Source organism: Coptis chinensis, chromosome 1, assembly GCF_015680905.1.
Source record: "Coptis chinensis isolate HL-2020 chromosome 1, ASM1568090v1, whole genome shotgun sequence".
Classification (NCBI taxonomy): Eukaryota; Viridiplantae; Streptophyta; class Magnoliopsida; order Ranunculales; family Ranunculaceae; genus Coptis; species Coptis chinensis.
In genome coordinates, this window is record NC_141456.1 from 80997284 (window position 1) to 81012844 (window position 15561).

Consider the following 15561-nt stretch of genomic DNA (forward strand, 5'->3'; position numbering starts at 1 on the left):
TACGATGCCCAACTCTCTAAACAACAATTAACAACAGATAATAATGTAAAAAAAATATAAAATATACCACAACACAAAGATATACCGTGGTTCGGCCAATGATGCCTACTTCCACAAGAGCTAATCATTTTATAACGTGGGAAGGAAGATTACAATCACTCCTCTCAAGTCTCTCCATCTTACTAGATCACTCCTATCTCTTTACATGTTTTTCTCTCTGCAAATGTTTTCTCTCAATCTTGATTGCTATCAAAATTGGGTTTCAATTTGTGTTGCTTAGGTTTTCCAAAACCTTGTTTCTGTTTATATAGTAAACCGTAATCTCCCGGTTACTGTAGCAAAATAGAAACTGCGAAATTAGAAATGGGCGCAGGCGCGCTCTCGGCAAGGCCAATGTCGAGCACGCGCGCCCTCAAGTGCCTGTTTCGTTTTCCAGTACCAAGGGCACGGGCATGCCTTGGTTTTAGACCAATTTGAGTGCGCACGCGCTCAGACTTCTTCACACAAACATAACTTCTTTCTCATCCTCATGTGAGGGATAACTCCAACAATCTCCCCCTCCCGAACAGTGAGGGGGGATACCTCCATGCAATTTTCAAATCAACAGGAAGAGTGTGCTACCATTTCGGCGGTAGCATCAACAAACATCAAACTTACCTTTCGGTAAGACTTTGGTCATCATATCCAACCCGTTCTTGTTGGTATGGATCTTCTCAATGCACAAATGCTTGTCTTCAAGTATTTCTCTAATCCAATGATAATGCACATGTATGTGCTTGGATCTAGAGTGAAAACTCAGATTCTTGCTCAAATGGATGGCACTCTAACTGTTACATAGAACTACAAATTGTTTCTGCTTTAGCCCTAGTTTATTGAAGAACCTCTTCATCCATAGCATCTCTTTACAACACTCAGTGGCTGCAATATACTCGGCTTATGTAGTGGAGAGGGCAACACACTTTTACAACTTAGATTGCCAAGAAACTGCTCTCCCTGCAAAAGTAAATAGATAACCAGAGGTGGACTTCATCGAGTCAACATCACCTGTCATGTCTGCATCAGTGTAGCTTTCAAGTAAGAGCTTACTTCCACCAAAACACAAATACGCTTTGGAGGTGCCCTTGAGATATCTCAATATCCACTTAACACCTTTCTAATATTCCTTACCCGGATTTGACAGAAATCGGCTTACAACACCAACGGAGAAAGCAATATCCTCACTACACCAGAAATGGCCAAAAACGACGGTTAAATCCGTCCTAAATCGAGATTTACGACGGAAAATAGTGTCCCAGACTCCGTCGCGAATAGCCCTGTCGTTAATATTAACGACGGAAATGAGTGTAGTAAGTTGAATTAGAACTGCGACGGACTTGAGACAGTTTATGCCGTCGTTAAATATAAGACTCTCAAAACCGTCGTATATTTGTTTTCCAATGCAACTACATGTTTTCAAAACTGGAACTCTACTAACCGTCGTAAATTTGGGTCCTTAGTTTAGGACATGCATTTCCGTCGTATAAGTTTAAGGTAATTTTTTTGTAGAATCTATTTTTCCGTAACCCCACCGATTTAAGGTTTCTCAGATGATAAAATCAATTAGTCAAACAACATATTAAAACAACACATTTCAAAAATTGATATATACATTGATAATTTCCAATTTACAATATCTTCAAGCTTATGATTGCCAACAACTAGGCTTTCAAAGTATACAAAGAAGAATAAAAACATAATGAAAAAACAATTTGAAATTCCTATCTTCATCACCTTTGCACGCACATTTTGTTCTTTCGTGTGAATCACCAGCAGGTCCATGGCAGCGACACCGGCCCGGCGAGAAGCACCAGCCGAATGACACCGCGGCCGGAAGAGGTCCATGGCGAGCACCGGCCGGGTCCATGGCGCAGCAGGCGACACTAGCGGCCGGGCGGTACCCAAAGACACACTCCACCCACCCGGCAAAGAAGCGACCAAAGACCCAAAGACACCAAAGACGGCACCAAGACACCACACTCACTCACCACACTAGCACTTGCACACACTCACACACTACCACCTCACGACACACACTCACATGCTGCCACCTACATACACACACTCGGACCGTGCGGCACCACCACCACACTATGACTAGTATCGGAACACACCGACCATAAGCGGTTGAGCAAAGAAGATCGGTGTGGCTATAAACACACATGTAATCCTACAAAAGTGTTTTTATTAGCTAGAAACCTTGCTTTCTATGCAGACAATGCAATTTAGACCATAAAAGCATCACAATCAATGTTCAAACACCACGGAAATGTCAGATGTTTTCAAGTAACTTGAAGCTAAAGTACAATCAAAATTTTAACAAACGAAAAGTCGACATCTAAGTCTAGCAAACCAAAGGATAGACATAACAAAATGCAATATTTACGGGAAACGGCAAATACGTAATCATACACCCGTCAATAATGATTTATATGCAGAATGCTAAAGAAAATATCCCCAAGCGAATCATAGTTCTTCATTCAGTTTTCGCAAAAGTAACATCTTATACTAGTACTAGCACCTCCATACGTTTTCACCTCCTTAAACCATGCCTCTTTCAGTTACCCAACTAGAACTGTTAAACAAGCCTAGTGTAAATTCAGTGTGAGCATGATCAAACCATCTCATTTTTCCTCATTACTCAATAATGGATTCACAATTAAAGGGAAAAAATCCCTATTATGCATATAATTCTAACATTATCAAAGGATCATTAAAAGAAACTAAACTATAAACGTTCAAGGTTAAGCAAATTACCTTCGGCAGCATCCATCTCCTTCTCAACCTTTTGCACGCATCTCCGCGAGCTCCCACAACCTTTGCCTTCTCAATCAGTATTTCCACCATACAACATATATATCCACAATTGCACAGCTATAAGAATCGTTAAATGCATTGGAGCCATAAATTTTATGAATCAAATATGTCTAAGAGAACCCACAATGTAATGTAGACCCTGGCGTACCCGTTACCACAACCAATTGGTGTATCAAACAACCAAAAAAAACATGAAAAAATATATGAAATATTATTAGAGCAGAAAAACTATGAGGCTTACAAACACTAACCACGTTCACTAAGTTAGAATTAGTTTAGCACAACGAAAAAAAACTCCATGGGAACAAAACTATAAACCCTAGAAAACGAAAATCATGGTGTTAGAAATTCCAAACACCTAAATCAAGACAAACAAAACTTATCTTCATCGACTGTAGCAGTATGGAAACCTTATAAGATCGAAAAGAGAGTACAAAACTGTTGGAATAAACAAAATTGCGTCCTTTATTTCACCTTCGTCAAAATTAGGGAATATGAGGATGGAAGAAACAAAACTACGTTTTTTATGCTTGGGAGAATAATAGAGAGGGACAAATTGAACGAACAGATTTAGGCATTGAGCTGGAAAGGTTTCTCTCTTTCTTGTGTTGAGTTGAGATCGAGAAAAAACCCGATGTCTTTTGAGATTGACGCCTGATCTCGTGGCACATCAACATCACCGTGCCGGTTTTAATTTTTATTAACTACTATATTCATACCTTTCACGCCTATATGCCGTCGATTTTTTTTTTCCAACAATTACTTTTAAAAAATAAAATAACTTTTTGATTTATGGTGATGCTAAAAAATGAAAACTGACGCTTAATTGCCGTCACAAAGTTTCTGACGCCATTTTGACGTCACAAAACCTCAAAAGTCTCTGTCACAAAATTCCAGTTATGGTGTAGTGTCTCCTGTCACAACAACTTGGATTTCTTGCTGCTGGCAAGGAAATCCTCACATAACTATAATCAAATCAATACGATTTCACGTAAATTTACTCTAGACACCACTTAGTAGTATAAACTATTAAACATTTCTACCGAATTCAATTACAACCAAAGTAAAACTGAGATATGAGAGTAAGTCAACTACCGTCGATGAATTCAAGCTTGGTTTAGAGCTAGAACTCAATGAAAGAACCAAACGACAGCGAAGAATCTTTTGAAACTGGAAAAACCCAGTTTATCTCTCTCTAAACACACCTATTTAGGCCTCCAAACCCATCCAATAACAATCCCAATTAACAATGCAATCCACAAAGAACCTGCATAAACCATTGTAACTCGTTTTTTATAGAAAGCAAATCGTTTTCAAAGTTTAGCAACTCGTTCAAAGAAACACTGACCTATTCTTATCAAATTTGCTCTGTTCTTCTTCTTCGATAACATAACTAGTGAAGAAGCCCAATTTCTCCGAAGTACCAATAATAATGGCTGTTGCCGCTCCGGGGCAGCTCAATCTCGATGAATCACCGGCTTGGGGATCTCGAAGTGTGGATTGTTTCGAGAAATTGGAGCAGATTGGTGAAGGGACTTATGGCCAAGTGTTCATGGCCAAAGAAATTAGAACTGGAGAAATTGTTGCTTTGAAGAAGATACGTATGGATAACGAAAGAGAAAGGTTCCCCATAACAGCTATACGTGAGATTAAAATTCTCAAAAAGTTGCATCATGACAATGTGATAAAGTTGAAAGAAATTGTAACATCTCCAGGTCCTGAAAGAGATGACCATGGGAAGATAGATGGCAATAAGTACAAGGGTAGCATCTACATGGTATTTGAATACATGGATCATGATCTAACGGGTCTTTCTGATCGTCCTGGGATGCGATTTACGGTTCCTCAAATCAAGTGCTATATGAGGCAACTACTGACGGGGCTGCATTATTGTCATGTGAATCAAGTTCTTCATCGTGACATCAAAGGCTCTAATCTTCTCATAGATAACGAGGGCAACCTGAAACTTGCTGATTTTGGCCTTGCTAGGTCATTCTCCAACGATCACAATGGCAATCTAACAAATCGTGTTATTACCACGGGTAATGCAGGCCTCGAGAGCTGTTCTTTGGGAACCACAAAGTATGGTCCGCAGTTTGACATGTGGTCGGTTGTATATTTGCGGAGCTTCTTCATGGAAAGCCAATCCTGCCTGGGAAAAATGAGCCAGAGCAATTAAACAAGATTTTTGAGTTGTGTGGCGCCCCAGATGAGGTTAATTGGCCTGGGGTTTCAAAGATTCCTTGGTACAACAATTTCAAGCCATCGAGACCAATGAAGAGACGTGTCAGGGAAACCTACAAACATTTTGACCGCCATGCCTTGGAGTTACTGGAGAGAATGCTGACTCTTGATCCATCACAGAGGATATCTGCTAAGGATGCACTTGACGCGGAGTATTTCTGGACTGACCCTTTGCCTTGCGACCCCAAGAGTTTACCAAAGTATGAATCGTCTCACGAGTTCCAGACAAAGAAGAAGCGTCAACAGCCAGTCAACATGAAGAAGCCGCAAAGGCGGCTACAAACATCCATCCACGACAACATCGCGCCCTCCCATTCAACAGTTTGGACAAAGCGCCGCGACGACTCCGACTGACCTAACCGCCAATGCACTCCAGCCCTCCGGTGGTTGCGGGACCTAGCCACCACTACGGAAAGCCCTCGACCATCCGGAGGGCCAAGTAGATACCCACAGGGGGAATCACGGTGGAGGGTACAACCCAAATCGTGGAGGTCAAGGCGGAGGTTACGGCAGCGGCCATACCTGCATGCGAGGACCTCCTTATGCTGCAAGTGGTATGCCCGGTCCAGTCCCGAGAGGTGGTGGCGATGGTTATGGAGTCGGTGGTCCAAATTATCCTCAAGGTGGTCCATCTGAGAGGTTCGGATGGCGGTCGAGGTCCAAACATGATAAGTGGTAATCGAAATCAGCGATCGATGGTCGGCAACAATAATGGTTGAGAGATAGGTTGAGACGAACAACTACTGCAACAAACAAAATTTCTAGACTCAAAGAACAGCCGTCTCTTGCTTGATGTCTTTGAAGGAAGTGTTATAGCTTGACAAAATCATAAATTTTGCCAAAGCTTGTGTGGAAGTTAGTTTAGGTTAAACACTTTGGGGAAGGGAACTATCCCCTTTTATATGGATAAGTTAATGTGTGGCGGGGTGAACATGGATGGCTTTGGATGATATGCTCTTCGAGATGCAAACAATAGATTAAGGCGTGTTAGCCCGATCAATCCATGGCTTTGAGTTGGTTTTTGATTCTGCAATCCATCTGTGGTAACTGATAACTTATGCACATTGGCCAACTTGTATTTACTAGTATTTGTGTTCAAAAAAGAAGCCCATCCTATTTTCCTACAACAGTCCCTTGAACCGAAATGCATTTTATTCTTCTACTTGTGCTGCTTCTACTGGAATGCTCTTCTTTTGAAGTGGTAGCACTCTCCCGCTCAAAAGTAAGGACTCTACCAGGTTATCCAGGTCTGCTCCCGTTCCAACTTGAAACCGGGTGAGTTCCTAATTACTTACTATCTCATCTTTATGTCTTGTGCAAACAACATGATTACATAGCAAAAAATGAAACACATGTTTAAATTATATGTGCACATTTTAATTGGTGAAGTTATGTTCCAAATTCAGATACGTTAATGTAGATGAGTCAAAGGGTGTGGAACTATTCTATTACTTAAATCGAGTCGAAAAAGAATCCACAGTTCCAATACTTCCCAAATTGTTTGGTTTTCATCAAATTCCACCAACATTGATACCAAAGCCATTATAAACCACACAATCAATACAAAAATAATAAAACTAATAACTTTACACAGAGTTATCTATGGTAATAGGAATCTGTTGGGCATCACCACAGATACCAGAAGTTCACACAGAGTGGTTATCCTAGTTAAGGATCTGTAAAGGGAAGTGACTAGCATCTGACATCTACAAGGCCTATATTTGTGCAGATTTGAGATAGCTTAATTTAGAAAAGAAGATGCATCGGGTAAACTCTTTGTAATTTATTGTTAATTAATATAGGTGGGGGTCACCTAACCACATATTTATTCTATCAAAAAAGTAAATAGGCTGGGAAATAAATTTCTAAGTAACTATTCAAAACTCAAATATGTGAGTCTTTGGAATTCAATTTTAAGATTATATCCAACCTAATCTTACAGCCAGACTCAATGTCATAATGAGGTGGAGAAATACTGAGTTGATAGGTTCATCCAACTAAAATAAAACTAGAAAAGTCTGCAGTCTTGAGAACTTCAACATATAAAAGCTTCCACATACAAATATAGAGAAAGTGAAAAGGACATAACTCACCAACTCGGGAACATAGTCCATTGCTTCTTTCACCTTGAGGCTCATAATCTTAAACTTGACTTTACTTTTCTGGTCAGATTGTTTCTCATTGTTCTCCGGATGCTCCACGAACTTGAATACTAGCATTTCAAATAAAATTAAAACAATAAGACTAATACTCTTAAGCCCAAATTTTCTTCATTCTTTTGCACATTACAACAAAAATGGGAACACGGGACAAGACTAATACCAGTTGCAATAATACTTTCACCAAAGTATATACGTAGGACGATGAAACAACTCTTGGGTGCAGTTGTTTGAAACTAATGTAACACGAAAGTTAATAGACATAACATATAAAACCTTGAAAATTATATAACTATAATTACATACCTTGAAAGCTACATGAGACCTGCTAGTCTTTTTAATTCTTATTGCACTCCTCGCTTGCAATACATGTGAATCAATGCCCAACAGATTCAATTGACCAATGCCCAACAGATTCCTATTACATGTGAACAAGCCCACAACATAAAAACAATACAAACCCTCAATTGAATCCAAATTACATACAATTAACCCAATATTCATTAACCCCAATCCATAAAAATAGTAAAGTTAATACCTTTGAACCATCAAATTACTAGAAACTCTCAATTAAATCAAAACATTAAACAATTAAAACACAATGAATTCATTTTCTCAGCACGTCTCTCGGACCCTAACCCACAAGTCCAACATATCAAAATGATTACTGAAAAACCAAACAAGAATTGTAAAGGGAAAAATGAGAAACCCATACCTCAGTCACACTTTCTTCGATTATCTTTCCTCGGTCAAGCTCGGGGGGAGTTGAATCTAGCTCTACGGAGGTCTTTGCTTTTCCGCATTTGTTGATTTTTTTCGTTTAAAAAGAATGATTGTTTAGTTTAATCAGCGAGGAGATTGATTCAAGAGACCGTCTTCTCGTCTTCATCTGCACTTTTTGACACCGGGAGCTTCGTCAAAACAGTAATAGCGATAAAAGCAATCGATCCGGTAGGCACTAATAAGGCGGCTACTTAACGGTGATTCCATTGAGAACATCACGGTGATCACGACAAGACCGCTCTTATTCACTCACCAACAACAGCCGCCCGATCGCGGTTGTGTTGAACAAGGTTTCGATGGACTAGGGTTTGGGAAGGGGTGGAAGAAGGGAAGCACACACGAGATAAGAATAGTTTTGGAGAGAGGTGTGCGATGGCTGAAGAGAGGTCCTTTTCATAGCGACAATATCTAACCCCATTTAAGACTTAAGTATCCGTCTTATATTAATTACAATAAAAAAAACGTACACAATTATTCAAGATAAACCACACGACGGGTTTTTTCTCAATTGGGACTAGGAAGCCCGTCCTAAATTAAAGACGACCAAGCCCGTCTTATGGCCCCGTCCTTTTTTGACAATTCTGGTGTAGTATATTCAGTCTTGTACACACCATTGCACACATCAAGCTGCCCATTGTGGATGCATAAGGAATCTTTTCCATCTGACTCTACTCATGCTCACCCGTTGGACACATCTCTTTGGTCATGCGGAACTAACCACCAAGCTGACAACTGACTGGCTTCGCTTGATCCGTGTTGAATCTCTTTAACACTTTCTCAATGTAGCTTTCTTGAAAAAGCCACAACTTCTCACTCTTTCTATCACGAGTGATCCGCATCCCAAGTATCTGCTTTGCTTGACCCAAATCCTTCATCTCAAAGGACTTACTCAAGTCTTTCTTCATCTTGGATATCTTGTTGATGTTCGGGCCAACTATCAACATATCATATCATCCACATACAACAAGAGCAATATGAAATCCCCGTCTGGAAATTTTTGAACAAACACACAATGATCGGAAATAGACTTCTTGTATCCTTGCTTCACCATAAAGGAATCAAACTTTATGTACCACTGTCTAGTTGCTTGCTTCAACCCATACAAACTCTTTATCAGCTTGCATACTAAGTGCTCCTTGCCTTTGAGCTCAAACCCCTCTGGTTGGTCCATGTAGACATCGTCTTTAAGGTCTCCATGAAGAAAAGATGTCTTAACATCTAGCTGCTCAACCTCTAGGTTCATACTTGCGGTCAAACCCAATACCACCCTGATAGAAGTCATCTTAACTATAGGAGAGAAAATTTCATCAAAATCAATCCCTTTTCTTTGATCGAATCCCTTCACAACAAGGCGAGCTTTATACCTTGTGTGTGGATTATTCTCTTCATGCTTGACTTTGTAGATCCACTTATTCTTGAGAATTTTTCTTTCTTTCGGTTTCTCAACTAAGTCATAGTGATTCTTATGCAAAGAATCCATCTTATCATGCTTGGCCTTCAACCATTTCTCTTTTTCTGTACTTTTAAGAGCCTTTTGATAGTACATAGGTTCTCCACTATTAGATAGTAAAACATACGTATGAGGTGGATACCTGGTTGAAGCTTGTCTCTCTTTGTCAGACCTCCTTACCCCATCTTCTTGTGGCTCAGGAGAATGCACTTCTGCTTGCTTAGGTGGTGGTTCATGCACTTCATCTGCATCTTCTATATCAATAGGTTCTATCCTATCATGAGCAATAGGATCATCATCATGAGATTCAAACCCATGGTTCTCTGCATTCTCAATGCCTTCTGCACGTTCCACAGTAGGAACTTCTGGTTCTGAATCAACAAGATCATTAGTGGGGCTTCTAGCTTCTCACCATCCTCAAAATCTGCTATGGTTTGGTCTTCCAAGAACACAACATCTCGACTTTGGATTACTTTTTTGTTAATCGGATCATAGAGTTTGTAGCCAAACTTCTCATCCCCATAACCCAGAAAAATGCACTGCTTGGCTTTGTCATCAAGCTTGGATCTCTCATCCTTGGGAATATGAACAAATGCTCTGCACCCAAATACCCTCAAGTATCCATAATCAACATCTCTGCCTGACCATACTCTCTCTGGATAATCACTATTCAGAGGCTTTGACGGCAATAGGTTGATTACATGCACTGCGGTACGCATTGCTTCTACCCAGTAACTTCTAAATAACTTAGAGTGAGACAGCATGCATCTCATCCTCTCTATAATAGTATGATTCATCCTCTCGGCTATACTATTTTTTTGCGGCGTCTTGGGAACGGTCTGCTCATGACGAATCCCATGACTCTTGCAATACTCTTCAAACGGCCCTATGTACTCACCCCCATTATCTGAGCGAATACACTTCAAAGGCTTCCCTGTCTCTCTTTCCACCATGCTATGGAAAATCTTGAACACGCCAAGTACTTCATCCTTGGTTTTCAAACTATATGCCCATATCTTTCTTGATGCATCATCAATGAAAGTCAAGAAGTACAAAACTCCCCCGTGGGACTTTACTTTCATATGACCACATAAGTCAGTGTGAACTAGCTCAAGGATATTGTCCTTTCTGTGAGACGGGAATCTTTGGAAAGACACCCTGTGTTGTTTTCCTACCAAACAATGAGTACATCTATTTAAATACGTACCTTTTATGTTTGGCAAGGTTTTTTGCTTGGCAAGAACTTCCATGCCTTTTTCTCCCATATGGCATAGTCTCTTATGCTATAGCTCCGAAGAAGCTTTTTCTTCACTACCTACAACTGTGAATTGTGTCATGACTCTCTATATTACATAATGAATTGAGAATGGGAATAATATTGATAAGAAAGTTTATCATTAGTTGTTTGTGTTATTCTATAGATAATTAAGGATCAATTTTTATGTTTATCAGTATTCCTGGTTCCGATTCTTCATTTCTATTCTTAAGAGATTCATTATTTACACACATTTTTTATTGGTCTTATTAAAAAATGTGTACTAAAAGCACAAAAATACCGCTCAAACGAGCCGCTTTTTAAATATTGACATAAGTAATTATGTCATTTAATAATAAGTTAAATAAAACTATATGTTTAAGGTTGTAAGCTATATTATTATATTATTTATAACATTAAATACTATAAAAACTATATATTACACTAATAAAAAAAATTCATAATATATAAATGAACGTTTTGAGTTTTTATATTCTTTATTTCGATATTTTTTATGTTAAAAGTATGATAACGTTCGGTTCCGGTTCTATATGGTCCAGTTTTTTTAGTACCCAATTTTAAACGGTTCCAACCATAACCATGGTTTTTTCTACAGTTCCGGTTAAACCACTGGTTTAAGTTGTAAATTAGTTGAAGCATTCTAGGGCCTGGCGTATTCGGTATTATGGTTGTACAGAAAGAGTTAATTGGGCCAAAGCCCAGAAGGTGTAAATGAATATACCCTACAAAAGAAAACAGTAAACCCCTGATCGATTGGGGAATTAAATTTAATGGCGTTGTTATCCATTCATCGAGTTTCCAAACTCCTCTTTCAAAACCCATCATCTACTTATTATCATTACTCCCTCTCCAAACACGCTCATTCCACTCTCAAAATCACACCTTTACTGTTATCATCATCTCGTAATCACAATCTCACCACTTCTTCTTCTTCTATCCCAAATCACTTCCATCAAACACAACAACAACATTTTCACCCTAATAATCAGTGGCAACAAAGAACCCCTAGCCCTACTAATAATCAGTGGCAGCAGCAAAATCCAAACCTCAGCAACGTTTGCCTCCAAATAATAATCCAAACTACCCTCCACCTCAGCAGGTAATGGTTCAAACACAACAAGTTGATTTATTGAGTTTGTGTAAAGAGGGGAAGGTTAAAGAGGCTGTGGAGATATTAGGGAATGGTTATAATGCGGATTTTAATGTGTTTTATGAGTTATTGAATGTTTGTGGGAATCCCAACTTTTTAGACGAGGGGAAAAAGGTTCATAGTTTGTTGTTTAAGTCGCAAATGAGAGGGGATTTGCTGTTGTTGAATAACTTGATTGAAATGTATGGGAAATGTGAGAGTATGAATGAGACCAAACAAGTTTTCGAGAGGATGTTGGACCGGGATCTTGATTCTTGGCATGCAATGATGAATGGGTTGGGTGATGATGGGTTACAGTTGTTTGAAGAGATGAGGAAGCTGGGTTTGAAACCGAATGAGAAGACTTTTCTTGCGGTTTTTGCGGCTTGTGGTAGTGCTGATGCTATTGAAGAATGTTTTCTACATTTTGATTTGATGAAAAATGAGTATGGGATTCGTCCTAGTGTTGAACATTATGTTGGAATAGTTGATGTACTTGGTAAGTGTGGATATGTTACTGAAGCGGAGGAGTATGTTGAGAAGATGCCGTTTGAACCTACTGCAGAAATTTGGGAGGCGTTGATGAAGGTCGCTCGGGTTAATGGTGATATCGATCTTGAGGATAGAGCTGAGGAATTGATGGTTGGACTTGTCCCTTCTATGGCAAATCCAAAGAAGATACCAACACCCCCTCCGAAAAAGCGGTCTGCTATTAGCTTGCTTGATGGGAAAAACAGGGTGAATGAGTACCGTCACTTGCCTCCTTACAAGAATGAGGAGAAACCAAAGGAGCAAGGTTATGTGCCGGATACTAGATATGTACTTCATGACATTGATCAGGAAGCCAAAGAACAAGCATTGCTCTATCACAGTGAGAGGTTGGCCATTGCTTATGGTTTGATCAGTACACCAGCGAGAATGCCTCTTAGGATTATCAAGAATCTCCGTATTTGTGGTGACTGTCACAACACAATTAAGATTATGGCGAAGATTGTTGGTAGGGAGTTGATTGTAAGGGATAACAAACGCTTCCATCATTTCAAGGATGGAAAATGCTCATGTGGTGATTACTGGTAAAGATTTGTTGGTTTTGTCATCAAGATGTGATGGTAAGAGTTTATGTTATCCGAATTTATCTTATTTTGGCTGTTCCATGTATTAAAATGCAATACAATTACTAGTGCAGTGTGTTTTTGAAATCGGGTTTGGTATTAGTTGGTAATAGACAAAGCTTTTGCTAGCAATTGAAGAAGTGAGAGCATATAGTTCAGGTGTGGTTTTGTCATTGTAAATCTGATCCTAGGAGGATATACATAATGCTTTCTTCACAAACTTATTGCCTTTGTTCTCGTAAAAAATGTCTTTGGATTCAGTTCGATAAATCGTTGTCTGGTTGAAAGTAGGTGCCTTGACAAGGAAATTGAGACACTTCCATTAGGAAATGTTAAGGGTGTCTACGAAATTGGGATGCCAGGTGTCAATGTTTTTCATATTGATCCAATTTTTAAGATGCAGAGTTGTGTAGGCATAGAAGTCACAAGTCCCGCCTCAAATCTATTGGTATTAACTTTAAAAGCTGAAAGTACGCTGAGAGTGAAACTTGATCAAAGATTGCAGGAGTCACCATTGGTGAGCGTTTTGAAATGAATAAATATATGATTCACTGAAAAAAATGTCTGTTGTGCTTCCCTGCTTGACTCATGATACTAAAACTCAAACTGAAAGCAATGGAGGTGGAAATGGTGTTTGCTCGGACCAGTTGAAAATCAATGACGATAAGTGCGAGCTGTGTTGAAAAGGTTCCTAAGTTTGCTTCCGTTGATTCTATTTGTCATTCTCCTGTTGCAGGAAGCGGTGGTGGACAAGTTGAAGGTAATAATAATGAATGCTTCTGCCCTCTCAAATTTTTGCCTAACTGTGATGCCGTGTTCATGTGTAGTTCGAGATATCTAATGTGTATGTCAACATGCTGATCGACTATTAGTGGTTTTGTCATGATATCAACATTTGATAATTATTTTGATAACAAAATCTAGTTGTTACCTTGGATTACCATGTGAACCGAAACACAAATGTGTTTCAGATGAAGGTTCTGTCGAAGAAAGGAAAAAACAGGAATGTAAAGGTACCAAAACTCAAACCGGAAGCCATGGAGGTGGAAATGGTGCTTCATCCGACCAGTTGAATTCATCCGACCAGTTGAAAATCAATGAAGATAGTTCGATCTGTGATGAAAAGGTTCCTAAGTTTGCTTCTGTTGATTCTATTTGCCATACTCCTGTTGCAGGAAGCGGCAGTGGAAGAGTTGAAGGTAATAACAAATGCCTCTACCCTCTAAAATTTTGGTCTAAGCATTATAGGGTGTTCATGTGCAGTTCGATTAATCTAATGTGTATGTCAAGATGCTGATTCACTATGAATGATCTTATCGTGATATCAACACTAGATAACTACATTGAAATCACAAACTAGTTTATCTGCTTTTTCTGTCTGACAAAATATCAGAACACCAAGTAAACTAAAATACTAATGTGTTTCAGATGAAGCTTTCGGTAAAGAAAGGAAAAAACACGAACCTAAAGATACCAAAACTGAAACTCAAAGCGATGGAGGTGGAAATGGTGCTTGCTCCGGCCAGTTGAAAATCAATGGCAATAGTTTGAGCTGTGCAGAAAATGTTCCTAAGTTGTCTTCTGTTGATTCTATTTGCCATTCTTCTGTTGCAGGAAGTGTCAGTGGACCAGTTGAAGGTAATATTCTCAAAGCTTCTTTCGTCTCAGATTTTTGCCTAACCATGATCTTGTGTTCATGTGTAGTTTGAGACGTCTACTGTGTATGTTAAAATGCTGATTTAGTATTAGTGGTTTTATCATGATATCACCAATTGATAACAACTTTGAAAACAAAAACTTGTTGTTACCTTGTTAAAAAGGAAAGAAATAAATGGAATACCGTATTAACTAAGGCTGTGTATCTTTGGAGGAGTTTTAAGAATTCTGGAAAATTAGCTAAGACAGTTATGCATGAAGAAGTTATTAGAAGAGAAAGTTTGCCATCTAATTTAATCATTTAGAAAATTAACACCCTTCTTTGAATGAACTGTGAAAAATCTGTATCTCCTTTGCATCTGCAGGATTTGTCAGTTACGACTCACCAGCCGTTTCCCATGCCGCGATTATTAGGATGAATGGGCGTCAGTTGGGTGGGAAGACGTTGAAAGTGCAGCTTAAGAGATATGACAAGCATAACAAACTTAACTCACAATGACTGAGATATGGAAGGAAGCAGAGTTCTCGACCACCTCTGGTGGCAACCATCCTTGCTTTTGTAGTTCCCATGTTTCAACATGTTATCGTGGTGCATTTCTGCGTACTATTTGTAATTATTATACATTTAGACATTTATTATAAAGTAATCAATCTTCCCTTGAGGTTTTCTGTTGTTATTCGACTGCTGATTCAGCTGCCTATTGCCATTCATTGCGTTTGTTGTTTAGTGTTCTTTGGAATTTTGTTGCTCTTGTTTGCAAGCTCTACGGTTCAATAAGTTTTGGCTTTCCAGACTGGTGCTTTTTCCAAACTGGTCTAATTAGTGTGTTAATGTCTCTCAAAATAGCATTGGGATGGGTCATGGGAATGGTGCGAGTAGCTTTAGCGTTTTTCCGAAT

General features: G+C 39.1%; 2 protein-coding genes, 1 long non-coding RNA gene and 1 pseudogene across 4 annotated transcripts; 3 read left to right on the forward strand and 1 right to left on the reverse strand.

Annotated features, from left to right (window-relative positions):
• Positions 1-1628: 1628 nt before the first annotated feature.
• Positions 1629-8439, reverse strand: LOC147525394 (uncharacterized). The gene is made up of 6 exons (XR_015221567.1): positions 7972-8439; positions 7563-7674; positions 7420-7492; positions 7191-7309; positions 2794-2910; positions 1629-2206 (listed from the first exon to the last, which is right to left on the reverse strand). It is a non-coding gene; the product is annotated as an uncharacterized LOC147525394 (long non-coding RNA).
• On the forward strand, positions 3459-5816 carry LOC147525395 (cyclin-dependent kinase C-2 pseudogene; annotated as a pseudogene). Its single transcript, XR_015193246.1, has one exon. The product of XR_015193246.1 is annotated as a cyclin-dependent kinase C-2 pseudogene (transcript).
• A 3428-nt stretch (positions 8440-11867) lies between the features above and the next one.
• Positions 11868-13093, forward strand: LOC147525396 (pentatricopeptide repeat-containing protein At2g15690, mitochondrial-like). The gene has a single exon (XM_086607010.1). The coding sequence runs from the start codon at positions 11868-11870 to the stop codon at positions 12969-12971; it is 1104 nt and encodes a 367-aa protein (XP_086463136.1). The 3' UTR covers positions 12972-13093.
• A 533-nt stretch (positions 13094-13626) lies between these two features.
• LOC147525397 (uncharacterized) lies at positions 13627-15324 on the forward strand. The gene is made up of 4 exons (XM_086607022.1): positions 13627-13766; positions 13978-14205; positions 14435-14644; positions 15028-15324. Exons 1-4 carry the CDS (start codon positions 13664-13666, stop codon positions 15159-15161), a joined length of 675 nt encoding a protein of 224 aa, XP_086463148.1. The 5' UTR covers positions 13627-13663; the 3' UTR covers positions 15162-15324.
• The last annotated feature ends 237 nt before the right edge of the window (positions 15325-15561 follow it).

Coding starts and splice junctions, on each gene's coding strand:
- LOC147525396 (XM_086607010.1), top strand. CDS start 11,868: ATGGTTCAAACACAACAAGTTGATTTATTGAGTTTGTGTAAAGAGGGG.
- LOC147525397 (XM_086607022.1), top strand. CDS start 13,664: ATGACGATAAGTGCGAGCTGTGTTGAAAAGGTTCCTAAGTTTGCTTCC. Junction 13,767..13,977: donor CGGTGGTGGACAAGTTGAAG/GTAATAATAATG, acceptor AATGTGTTTCAG/ATGAAGGTTCTGTCGAAGAA. Junction 14,206..14,434: donor CGGCAGTGGAAGAGTTGAAG/GTAATAACAAAT, acceptor AATGTGTTTCAG/ATGAAGCTTTCGGTAAAGAA.